This window comes from Artibeus jamaicensis, unplaced genomic scaffold (assembly GCF_021234435.1).
Source record: "Artibeus jamaicensis isolate MK-2021 breed Jamaican fruit bat unplaced genomic scaffold, CSHL_Jam_final contig_1417, whole genome shotgun sequence".
NCBI lineage: Eukaryota > Metazoa > Chordata > Mammalia > Chiroptera > Phyllostomidae > Artibeus > Artibeus jamaicensis.
The window spans coordinates 382,582-394,277 of record NW_026521282.1 but is presented as its reverse complement, the minus strand read 5'-3'; the positions used below and the strand labels follow the sequence as shown (position 1 = coordinate 394,277).

Here is an 11,696-nt window from a genome sequence, read left to right as displayed (position 1 = left end):
GCGGATTGAGTTGGTGGAAGAAACTTCTGGAGCTCCTGGAGCCTCAAGTGGTTTGTCTTAAAGAGCTCCCACACTGGCTCACCTACTCAGACTCACCGGGGTAGCAGCTTGTAAGGCACCAGGGGCACACTGGGAGGAACTGAAGTGTCTGGCATAAGGGCAAGCAGAGGCCATTGTCCCTTTGTCAAACCCTACCCCGATAGAGCCAGTAGGCTGGCTGGTGCCATATCTGAGACTCCATCAACCTGGCTACCACTGTCTGACCCACCTTAGAGATCCCCAGAGACTCTGCCACACACAACTTAAGGTCCCACCCAAGCTGCATTTCCATATGAATGGCTGGTCTTGGCTCATATAGTACCACTTCCTAAATCCTCTCAAACAAGCAACAGCTGGCCTCAGTGAGCCCCAGGTCTAGAACTAGCAGCAGCAGCCTAGACTCACAGCTTGGCTTTGCCTGGGAATTTCCAAGCCCAGCATAACTAGCAGCCATCTCACATTGCCTTATAGTTCAGGCAGGGTGGTTCTGGGCAAAACACAGGTGGGGGCTGACCTTGGCCTGAATCACCCAGGGAACCCGAGGGTCAGTGCACCCAGTGGATGGCTACAGACCACAGTGGAGCACCACCACCCTGCCCCTGCACAGCTGATCCTCCATGAAGGGCGGAGGTTGGGGGTCAGTGGTCACAGCCAGTCCTTGCAACTGACTGGCCTGGGTAAATCCCTCTCATTGATCTGCCAACAGCAACCAAGGCTCAACTGCAAGAGGAGGGTGTACTCAGTCCACATAAAGGGCGCAACTCAAGTACCCAACTTCAGTGATAGGGGAAGCTGTCACCCCCCAAGGTGACACCCACAGGAAAACCACTACATTAGGCCACACTACCAAGATACAGAGTCATAGCAGTTCTAACCAGTACATAGAAACAAACACAGCGAGCCTGCCAAAACAAGGAGACAAAAAAACATGACCCATATGAAAAAACAGATCAAAACTCCAGAAAAAGATTTAAAGAAATGGAGATAAGCAATCTATCAGATGCAGTGTTCAAAACACTGGTTATAAGGATGTTCAAGGAACTTAGTGAGGACCTCAACAGCATAAAAAAGATCCAGTCAGAAACAAAGGATTCACTAAATGAAATAAAGAACAATTTATAGGCAAACAACAGTAGAATGAATGAAGCCGAGAATCAAACAATGACGTGGAACATAAGGAAGCAAAAAACAACCAGTCAGAACAAGAAGAAATAAGAATTAAAAAAAGGGAATAATATAAGCAACCTCTGGGAAAACTTCAAGAAGTCCAGTATTTTACACCATACGGGTGGTGGAAGGACAAGAGAAAGAGCCAGAAATTGGAACTCTATCTGAAAAAATAGTGAAAGAAAACTTCCCTAGTTTGGTGAAGGAAATAGACATGCGAGTCCAGGAAGAACAGAGAGTCTCAAACAAGATAGATGTAAGGAGGCTTACTCCAAAATACATCATAATTAAAATGCCAAAGGGTAAAGATAAAGAGAGACTCTTAAAAGCAGCAAGAGAAAAGGAGTTAGTTATTAGATTGTTGCCACATGAAAGGGAAGTGCGGGAGAATGGATGAAGAGGTGAGGGTGTTAAGAAATACAAATAGGGCCCAGGTTGGTGTGGGTCAGTGGATTGAGCGCCCGCCTGAGAACCAAAGGGTCGCTGATCTGATTCCTTGTCAGGGCACATGCCTGGGTTGTGGGCCAGGTCCTTGGTTGGGGGTGTGCAGAGAGGCAACCAGTCAATTTATCTCTTCCCCATCCATGTTTCTCTCCCTCACTTTCTCCCTCCCTTCTCATCTCTCTAAAAATAAATAAATAAAATATTTTGTTAAAAAAAGTACAAATAGGTAGTTACAGAATAGCCATGGGGATATAAAGTACAGTATAGGAAATGGTGTAATCAAAGAACTTACACACATAACCCATGGACATGAACAGTGGGGGGGGGGGGAATCGCCTGAGGGAGGGCGGGTGCTGGTGAAGGGGGCAAATGGGGAAAAATCAGAACAACTGTAATAGCATAATGAATATAATATAATTTTTTTAAATGGATGATTTTTTTTTAGTTTGTATGCAAAGGTAGGAATACAGTATAATGGATACTATATTTTCCCTTCATTTAAATCTAATGTAATACTCCAGTTGGTACTTTGAATCATGCCATCTTCCTAGCGATAGAACCATGAAGCACCCTGGCTGGTGTGGCTCAGTACATCGAGTGCTGGCCTGCAAACAGAAAGGTTGCCAGTTTGATTTTTGGTCAGGGCATGTGCCTGGGTTTCAGGCCAGTTCCCCAGTTGGAAGCATTCAAGAGGCAACCAGTCAATGTCTCTTTCACAAAAATGTTTTAGGAAAGAAACTGGCCTAGGTGGGGATGCTTAGGTTCACTGAGAAGTCAGAGAAAATGCGCCACTGGAGACAGGTTCAGGAAGTTAGCCCAAGAGGCCTGTGGAGGAGGGCCAAGGCAAAGGGGCGCTCCTGGGTCCTTTGTCTTAAGGTTCTTTTTTAAGATTTTAATTTTATTTTTAGAAGGGAAGTACAGAGAGAGGGGGAGAAACATCCATTAATTGCCTCTTGCACACCCCAAACTGGGGACCTGGCCTGCAGCCCAGGCATGTGCCCTGACTGGGTGGGAATGGAACCAGCGACCTTTTGGTTTGTGAGATGGGGTCCAACCCACTGAGCCACAGCAGTCAGACCAGTCTTGAGGATTCTAAAAGCTTGGAGTCATTGGGAGGATCTCAATAGGATATTCATCATCTTTTCCAGGTATGCCCTTTCAGGGTCATGGTCTGCACTGATTGGGCAGCACCTGGGCGGGGAGTGTAAACCCCAAGGCCAGCAACATGTCGGGGGAGAAAAGGCCACCCTGGGGGCAAGGTCTGGCACCAGCTTTGCCCGCTGCTAGGCACCTGGGGCTTTCCGCCCTGGTAACCTTCTGTATCTGGCTGTAAATTGCTTGGCCAGTCCGTTCAGCTCTCTGTTTCCCTATTCCACTTGCCAAGGGATTTTCCTAGCTTCTTACTAACCTGCCTCAAAATGAAAATGATACTGTTATAATTATATACTATTCTCTGAAACGAAAGGGCGTGACACACAGAACTTTAGAAATTATCCAGTTTTCCCTTTCGGTGTGGAGGGAGACAGAATGCCAGAGAGAAGCGGCACGCCCCGGCCCGGAGGCCAGGCTCCAAGGCCTCTCATTCAGGGAAGCGATGAGCCCTCACTGCGTCATGTGTCTCACTGGCTTTCGGTCTGACATTTCACGTGAGCTTTCTTTCACTCAAAGAAAGAAACTTGCATTTAGAAGTGACAGGTATTGGTTTTGACTGTATCTGTAATTTTTTCTAAGGAAATGAAGCATGTAACATTGTGTTAAGGTGTGCTCATCTGTGAAAATTTTATAAAGATTTGTTATTATAAGTTTATTTAAAAACCAAATTGTAAACAATTTTAAGAAGTTATACATTTATATTATTTTTATTTTAAAAATATTTTATTTATTTTTACAGAGAGGGGAAGGAGGGAGAAAGAGAGGGAAACATCGATGTGTGGCTGCCTCTCTCCTGCCCCCTACTGGGCACATGGCCTGACAGGGAATCAAATCGAAGACCCTGTGGCTTGCAGGCTGGCACTCAGTCTACTCAGCCACACAGGCCAGGGCAAAAGTTATACATTTATATTATCAAATTTATTAAACTCTCAATTGATGAGATCTGGGTTGTGTGTCTTAGACACAGAGGCCTCCTCCCACTTGTAATGAATGGGGACACTCGAGGCAGAATTTCTGGGTCTGGATTGCTAACTGCTCATTGACCCAGGCTGCTGGGTGGGCCTGCTGGCCCATCACTGTGGCCTGCGGTGCTGATCACACGAGCCACGGCTGCCTGGGCCTGGATTACTGGCTGTGCCTCTCAGACGCCCAGCCCCTGTGCTCCAGGGATGCCAGTTTTTCGTTTGGGAGAAAGAAGGAAATATGCAACGAGAAGTGTTCAGTTATATTGTTTAAATGCATAGGTGGCCTGATGGTAAGGGAGGGAAATCCCTGGAGACTCAGAGCAAAGGAAAACAGCAGGGGGAGCTGGGGCTGGGGCCCAGTGAGGTGCTGCCCAGCTGGGTGTCCAAGGCACTCAGGGTTCATGGACCTCTGCAGGCGAGCGAGCAGAACTGAGATCCCACCTGAAACCAGCGCTCTTGAAGGGACACCTACAGGGTGAAAAGGAAGCTCAGGGATAGGATAGAAAAAGAAGCAGGTCCAACCCACCCTGGGTCTGGGTGAGAGGGCCGAGAATCCCACCGCCCACAGCGTCAGTGAGCAGGGCTGCCTTTACCCGGTCGCAGGCGGAGGGTCTCTGGCGAACCCCTGGCTGAGGGAGGAACTGCGTCCCATCGTGGCAGTACTGTTGCGGTCCTGGTAGAGCAAAGCCACCCTCCCTGGAAGGGGACACCTCATCCCGGACTCCCAGGGGCCCTGCTGAACAGGGGTCGGCAGTCTAAAATGGAAGACACTGCCCACCCTCCTGGAGACTCAGCAGGTCCGTCCAGGAAAGGACTGGCCCTGTCCATGTTCCCAGAGCACAACTGCCAGAGGCCAGAGCGCAACTTTCGGTAACGGTCGTGATTGCCTGGGCTCCTCCATCACATCTCCCCAGCCGCCTCTGGAGGTTGGGAGCAGTGTTCTCCCCATTTTCCAGATGAGGAAATGAGGAAAACAGGACAAGGAAGGGTCAGCAGTTTTCTGGATCACTAGCTAGTAAGTGGACACCTTCACTCAGAGACTCCTGGGCTGTGCGTGTGGAACATCAGTATGTTCCGAAGGTGCGAAGGTCACTACCCCCCAGGACTTGGCCAGCACGTAAGGAAGTGAGGAGGGTGAGAAAGAGAACCATCTTCTACCTTGTGCTTAATAAGGGGGGACTTAGAAACCAAATTGATATTACTTTTGAATTCTCATGAGATCAGAAAACAGTTCTCATGGATATTTACAAATTGTTTGCATTACTGTGAGATAAAGCTACTCCAATTCCCAGAGTCGTCAATGGCCTCTGAGATACAATAAAATAAAGATATAGAAGGAGTCAAAAAGATAAAAATAATTTTCAAGTCCAGGTCGAGTTGAATAAAACGTTAGAAGTAAAACAACATAATCATTGGAGGGGGTGGGTGCACATGGAAGAGGCTATAAGGGGGATAAATGGTAATGGGAAAAGTACAATAAAAAATAAATAAACGACTGCCCTGGCTGGTGTGGCTCAGTGGATTGAGTGCCAACCTGGAAACCAGTGTCACCAGTTGGATTCCCAGTCAGAACACGTGCCTGGGTTGTAGGCCAGGTGCCCAGTAGGGGGCATGTGAGAGCCAATCACACACTGATGTTTCTCTCCTCTCTTCCTCCCTCCCTTCCCCTTCTTTCTAAAAATAAATAAATTAAATCAAGCACTTAAAAAGTGCTTTTAAAAAGCACTTAAAAATACATAGTTGCCCTGGCTGATGTGGCTCAGTGGACTGAATGCTGGCCTGTGAACAGAAAGGTTGCCGGTTCAATTCCCGGGCAGGGCATATGCCTGAGTTGTGGGCCAGACCCCTAGCTGGGGGTCTGGGAGAGGCAACCATGCATTGATGTTTTTCCTCCCACATCCATGTCTCTCTCCTTTTCTTTCTCCCTCCTTTCCCCTCTCTCTGAAAGTACATAAATAAAATCTTTTTTAAATTTAAAAATAAAAAACACAGTCATTGAAATAAAAACTCAACAGATGGATTGAGCCTCAAACAGATGCTATGAAAGAATTGGTGACCTGAAAATGGTGCCTTGGAAATTACCTACTGCCTTCTTAGCTGATGATGGTGCTTCCCCACCTGAAAAACTGCATCGGCTCCTCCTCAAAGATCCAAGCTCTGGCACTTTGACGCCCCTCATCCTGGCTTCTAGGCTTCCAATGACACCAACCCCTTCCTCCTTCCCCTAGCCTAGGGGCTGCAGCCTCTTCCTGTATTGTCTGTTAGTTCAGTATCCCTTTTGCACATTCAGTCTTCTAACCCGAGTAACCAACCCCTTACATTCAAGCTCCGGTTCCTTACCTCTTAGCTTGTTACAGTATAAGCAGAGAACTTCCCTTACTTCAGCAGGGCTGACAGTGCTACAAATGAAACACAATGTTTAATTGTGTGTTACAGAATCCCAATGTCATTTGAATCCCCAGCCTCTTCCATGTTCCTCATGTGAAAGGGTGGGCAGTGGTTGGAGAAGCAGGGCCCTGAAACCTGGAACTGGGGTGTGTGGATGAAGATGTCCACGGGTATCCCCCAGTCCCTCTGAACCTCCCTTACTGATGTAAGTAGTCTGCCCTCTGGTGTCTGGGGGCTGGTATTTCATTGTTAGAGGACTGTGTCATTACCTCACGTGGGCAGGTGACTTGCAAGGGGACCTCTTGTCCTGAAGACCCACTGCAACCAACCCCTGTTGACATTACACCCATTACGAGTGTCAAATACCTACATGCTCCATGGGACAGACACAAAGTCTAACCCAGGAGGAAACAGCTCACACATAAAGAAAAATTCCCATGACTTGATTGGTATCTACCAGCTGTGGGTGTGGATCTTTAGGGCGTTAGACTAAGGAAGTGAGTTCTAACACACAGCTGAGTCTGGACTCACTGACAGGGGTGTACTTACTTAGGCTTCCAGTTGGAATGTGTTAGTGTACGGTGCTGGTGGAAAGACTAACATCGCACTTGGCTGACTGCGACCTAGACCCACCTGTGGCCTGCAGTTCATGGGTTTTGATGCCCAGAGCTGTACTGGCATGAATGGAGGAATGTAAAGGATCAGGAAGAGAGGAATTTTGGAGTAGATTTATCACATTCCCTCTGAACACTCCATTCCCCAAGTATGTTCCACAGAAAGGCCCAGAAGCAGTTCTTTTCAGTGAGACATTGAAAGCCATTAGAGGGGAGCCACCTGTTTTTTGCAAAGCTCTGAAAAGACCACAGTGTCTCTAGAAAAGAGACAAGCAACCTTCTACAGCACTGCTTGATGTATATAACCCTACATGCTCTAGGTCTGGGAGCCAAACACCTGACTTGAGTTGCCACAGTAGAGGGACATAACCTCTCCCAGTTTCCAGACCCAGAACCCCCAGATGGAAGGGGAAGCTGGGTCTCCTGGGAAGGCCTCTATACCACGGCTTGACAGAAACATCATAAATCTTTCCAAGCCTTCCCAAAGGGACTTGCACCCATTTACTAAAGTGACAGGGTATCCTAATAAGAACAGGCATGCTTGAGTAGAATTCCCTCCTTTGAGGGCCATCCATCAAGTGACAATAAGATTTTGTTACTTCCTGACTTCCTCACCTCCAGAAGCTTGGACAGACACCTGCGGTGGAGAGCACATTCCCGGGTGACTGGCCCCAGCTCTGCCCACTTCTCTATGCTCCACTGTGTGTGGGGGGAGTGGGGGTGGGGTGGTGGTGAATCTATGCTTTAGAGAGAACCGTCCAGACACACTCAGGAGGCACTGGAATGTAGTGGGCTTGGCAAGGAATATGTGTGGGGGGTCGCACATTCTGGGCCCTGGGAGAGCTGCTCTCCCAGGAGCCTGGACTGGGCGGGGACGGAGACAGTGACCGTGCCCTTTGCCACCCGGGGTTGCAGCCCTCTTTCTCCCCTTCTCCACGTCGCCACAGGGAGCCCAACATCTTTTTTCTCTGCCTGGTCAGGATGAGCAGAGCGAGCCCAACGCCGCTCACAGGGTCTCCTGAGCCCTGGATTTCGGTGGAGGTTTCTCCTTGGCCTTACTTTCGCCGGAGAGCGCAAGCCACGACCCAGCTCTCGGTTAACAAACCCACGGAGTAGAGATAACAGCAAAGCCGAATGCAGATTCTTAGGTTACAGTTGAGGGTGGGGCCCTGGTGGCAAGCTTCCGGCTCCGGCCTCCCCGTCGACAAAGGAATGCAGGCTCCAGCATGGCGGGTCCCCTGCGGGCCCTGGAGCCCAGAGGGAGACAGGGAAAGCCTGTTTTGGGCAAAGGAAACCTCCGGAACACATGCGCAGCTGCTGTGAGCCCCATTCTGGGAAACTTTTCTTCTTTCAACCCTAGGAATGTAAGTCTTTAATAGTAACAGCAAAGCCTCGGGCCGAGGTCTACGCCCAAGATGGCCAGTTGGCAGAGGGTTTCTCGTGCTGATGTGGCTAGTCCCCATTCGCCAGCTGTCGGCCGAGGTCAGATACTCCGTCAATTTCCCATTCTGCGCATGTTTTCGGCTGCCGACACGCAGGCGCAGAGCGTCATTGCCTCTATGGTCTGCCTGTCTGACAGAGCGTCCACCCACCCTCGCCGGGACTCTATGGTTCCCATGCGCGAAGATAGACCGTCTATATAAGGCATGCGCAGGCGTAGGGGCCCCTCTTTTCCTTCGGCGTGGTGAGTAGTGGTGACTGACGTCTCCTTCTGGGCCCCTGCCATTTCTCTCCCTTGGTTCTTGTCGTGCCTTCGTCTTCTGTTCCGACTTATTGTGTTTCCTTACAGCCAGTGAAGATCCTGGTGTCGCCATGGGCCGCCGCCCCGCCCGGTGGTGAGTGTTGAGTCCATGCTATTTTGCTAGTGGAAAGAGGGATAACTGCATTTGGCCACCGAAAGCAATCGTGGGGTGGGGCCACCCTAGGGTAGCTTTTCTATTTTGGGAGCAGATGCTACAATTTCTCCTATGTTTTCTGGGTCGCTTTAAGTCTTCATTTATGTAATGTGATTATTTAACTTAAAACGCGATGCCACCCCTTAAGCGCTTCCACGATTTAGTTGGGGTGTTATTGACCGTGTACTGTATTTCTGAGCCAGTTTCAGGATGGAAGCGACGTCCTCCTTGCATCCCGCCCTTTGTCCTGGAAATTCGCCGCCTTTTCAGGCTCACTGCCCTCTGGGCCTTTGTGTCCTATCTCCGTCTTATTTCCGGCTACGTGCTGTGTGGGCTCAGAATTCTTGTGTGGCCTGCAGAGGGCGCCGGGAGCCCTTCACGTGGCTCCGAGGCGAAATGCCTCATGCCTAAAAGTCTAGGTGGATGGAATGAACTTTACTACTCTTCTGCCCCCGATTTGTAGTATGCAGTATATGGAAGTGAGGTGGGATTTTTTTTTTAACTGGAAAAGAATATTTCAAAGCATTGACCTTGGAAGAAGTTTAAAACTTAATAAAGCATCAAGGAAGGAAGATATTTTTGCTTTTATGCTCCTAACATGGTTGTCCTCTTAACTTCTGACGACCTATTTGTGACTTTTTTAAGAGCCATTTTCTAGATCGACTTGTGTTGCCCCACTCCCTTCCCAGCCCTCTTTGAGAGGGAGCGCTGGAAGTCCCTATAGTTGAGCTCACTTGTAAATCCCTGAAAACCTGCCTTTCTCCCCTCCCTGCAGTTACCGGTATTGTAAGAACAAGCCGTACCCAAAGTCTCGCTTCTGTCGAGGTGTCCCTGGTAAGTTGCAGAGTAGCTCCCCAGCTGGTTTGGCTGCGCTGACTCAGTTGTCTGTGGCACTCCACACACAACTTACCCAAGCTTCTTTCAGATGCCAAGATCCGCATCTTTGACCTGGGCCGGAAAAAGGCAAAAGTGGATGAGTTCCCACTCTGTGGCCACATGGTGTCAGATGAATATGAGCAGCTCTCCTCCGAAGGTGAGGTTCAAGGTTCCTTGTTAATCATGCCTATATCTCTGTGCTCCCCCAGCCAAATCTAGACCACACTGTACTGGAATTACAATTGTGAGCCTCAGTGAAACTCACTCAGGCAATACAGATATCCCCTGAGAGCCGGGGAGAGGACCATGGTAAGTGCTTCAGCTCTGTTCTCACTCTGCTGCCTGCCTTCCCCTCATCTAGCTCTAGAGGCTGCCCGTATTTGTGCCAACAAGTACATGGTGAAAAGCTGTGGCAAGGATGGCTTTCACATCCGAGTGCGGCTCCACCCATTCCACGTCATCCGTATCAACAAGATGTTGTCCTGTGCTGGGGCTGACAGGTGAGTTGGGGTCTTGGGTATATACAGACTCAGCCACCCATAGTAAAGCAAGCCAAATTGCTGGCAAGATTTCAGTGGAACTAATTCTTCCACCACTCCATAAATGAGTACAAATGACTCCCCAAAACAAGTACCAGGGACATCAAGACTAAATCTTTGCAGTCTCTGGGTGGCAGGTGGAGGAAGCAACTTCAATGACAGTCACCTGCCAGCAAGCACATTACTGGGACAGTTGTGTGTTGGAGGGCTTTCAGATGAGCCCAGTGGCACCTTGGCAGGGATTCCAGTTATCATGTTTTGGGATTCACTGCAGCCAATTAAGCCGACCGAGCTCTTTGACCCATGGGGGCCCGGTGTGCAATGTCTGCAAACAGTAGCATCCTTGGTAGTGTACGCAGCCTGTTGCTAGTATGGGTTGCCTTAAGGGACCTTGGATACAGCCCTTTCTGGTGGACGCTCACATCTGACCTCATGCTGTCCCCAATCTAGGCTCCAGACAGGTATGCGAGGTGCCTTTGGAAAGCCCCAGGGCACAGTGGCCAGGGTCCACATTGGCCAAGTCATTATGTCCATTCGCACCAAGCTGCAGAACAAGGAGCATGTGATTGAGGCACTACGCAGAGCCAAGTTTAAGTTCCCTGGCCGCCAGAAGGTAAGTTAAGTGCTGTGGCCTTGTTCCTGCCTTTACTTGTCCTAGTGTCTTGATTTAATTCTTTGTTTTTCCCCAGATCCACATCTCCAAGAAGTGGGGCTTTACTAAGTTTAATGCGGATGAATTCGAAGACATGGTGGCTGAAAAGCGGCTCATCCCAGATGGCTGTGGGGTCAAGTACATCCCTAATCGTGGTCCCCTGGAAAAATGGCGGGCTCTGCACTCATAAATCTCTGCTTCTACCTTAACTACCCACCAATAAATCCTACTTCCTGTCTATGTCTTTGCATCTGGATTCATTGGGCGGCAAGGGGGTGGGGGCAGAATGACGGCTCTGGGAACCCCAGGGTCACTGTCAGAGCTGGTAAACAAACAAGCCCAGAACAACCTAGTTGGGACATTGACTTTGGATTTGCACCCTAGATCAGAGGGTGTAGGTTCAAAAGCCCAGACCATGGTTAGTCCTAGTGCAAGTGCTGCCTTGGTCAAGTGCCCTTCCCTGAGTGATGAAAAAGGGCTTGTAACTAAGGCTACCCTTGGGTGGCTATGGAATCTTCGTCCACAGGTCCCAAACCAGCAGCAGCATGGAATGGGGAGAGCTGAAAGTATCTGGCCATGGTCCCACTTACCCCTCTGAAGTGTCCAGGTTTTGGCAACAGGACACCTTTGAGCAAATACTGCAGCCCCAAACCATATATTTGTAACTTGCACTTAATGGCTTTGATCCCTTGCTAGGGCTGTTTTTACTGAGCCCTTCCCTGGAGAATGGAGTGGTCCTAAAGTTAACTAGGATCCCTGGGTCCTTTCCGGGCAACTTGATCCTGCCTTCCCAGTGTGTGACTGTTCTAACGTCCCTGGAAATCTGCTTGTTCCATTTGCTGAAGTCTAATATCAGGATGCGGTAACTACCATTAATAGGACTGCTTCACAAAACACATAATCCTAAAAGTAAGAATTTCCTAGCAATTACCAGTATCAACAGTTACAAGATAGGTTCATGCATT

The 11,696-nt window shown here is 49.1% G+C and overlaps 1 protein-coding gene and 1 non-coding gene across 3 annotated transcripts; both read left to right on the top strand.

Moving 5' to 3' along the window:
- The first annotated feature begins 8,462 nt into the window (after positions 1-8,462).
- On the top strand, positions 8,463-10,971 carry RPL10 (ribosomal protein L10). 2 transcript variants are annotated; one of them, XM_037151239.2, is made up of 6 exons: positions 8,474-8,604; positions 9,440-9,498; positions 9,590-9,697; positions 9,902-10,040; positions 10,530-10,692; positions 10,769-10,971. In XM_037151239.2, the coding sequence occupies exons 1-6, from the start codon at positions 8,582-8,584 to the stop codon at positions 10,919-10,921; spliced, it is 645 nt and encodes a 214-aa protein (XP_037007134.1). In that variant the 5' UTR covers positions 8,474-8,581; the 3' UTR covers positions 10,922-10,971. The 2 variants fall into 2 exon arrangements, with proteins under 2 accessions (XP_037007136.1, XP_037007134.1); XM_037151241.2 differs by lacking the exon at positions 10,769-10,971 and having other exon boundaries at positions 8,463-8,604; positions 10,541-10,649.
- Positions 10,348-10,482, top strand: LOC119053876 (small nucleolar RNA SNORA70). The gene has a single exon (XR_005083390.2). It is a non-coding gene; the product is annotated as a small nucleolar RNA SNORA70 (small nucleolar RNA).
- Positions 10,972-11,696: the final 725 nt, after the last annotated feature.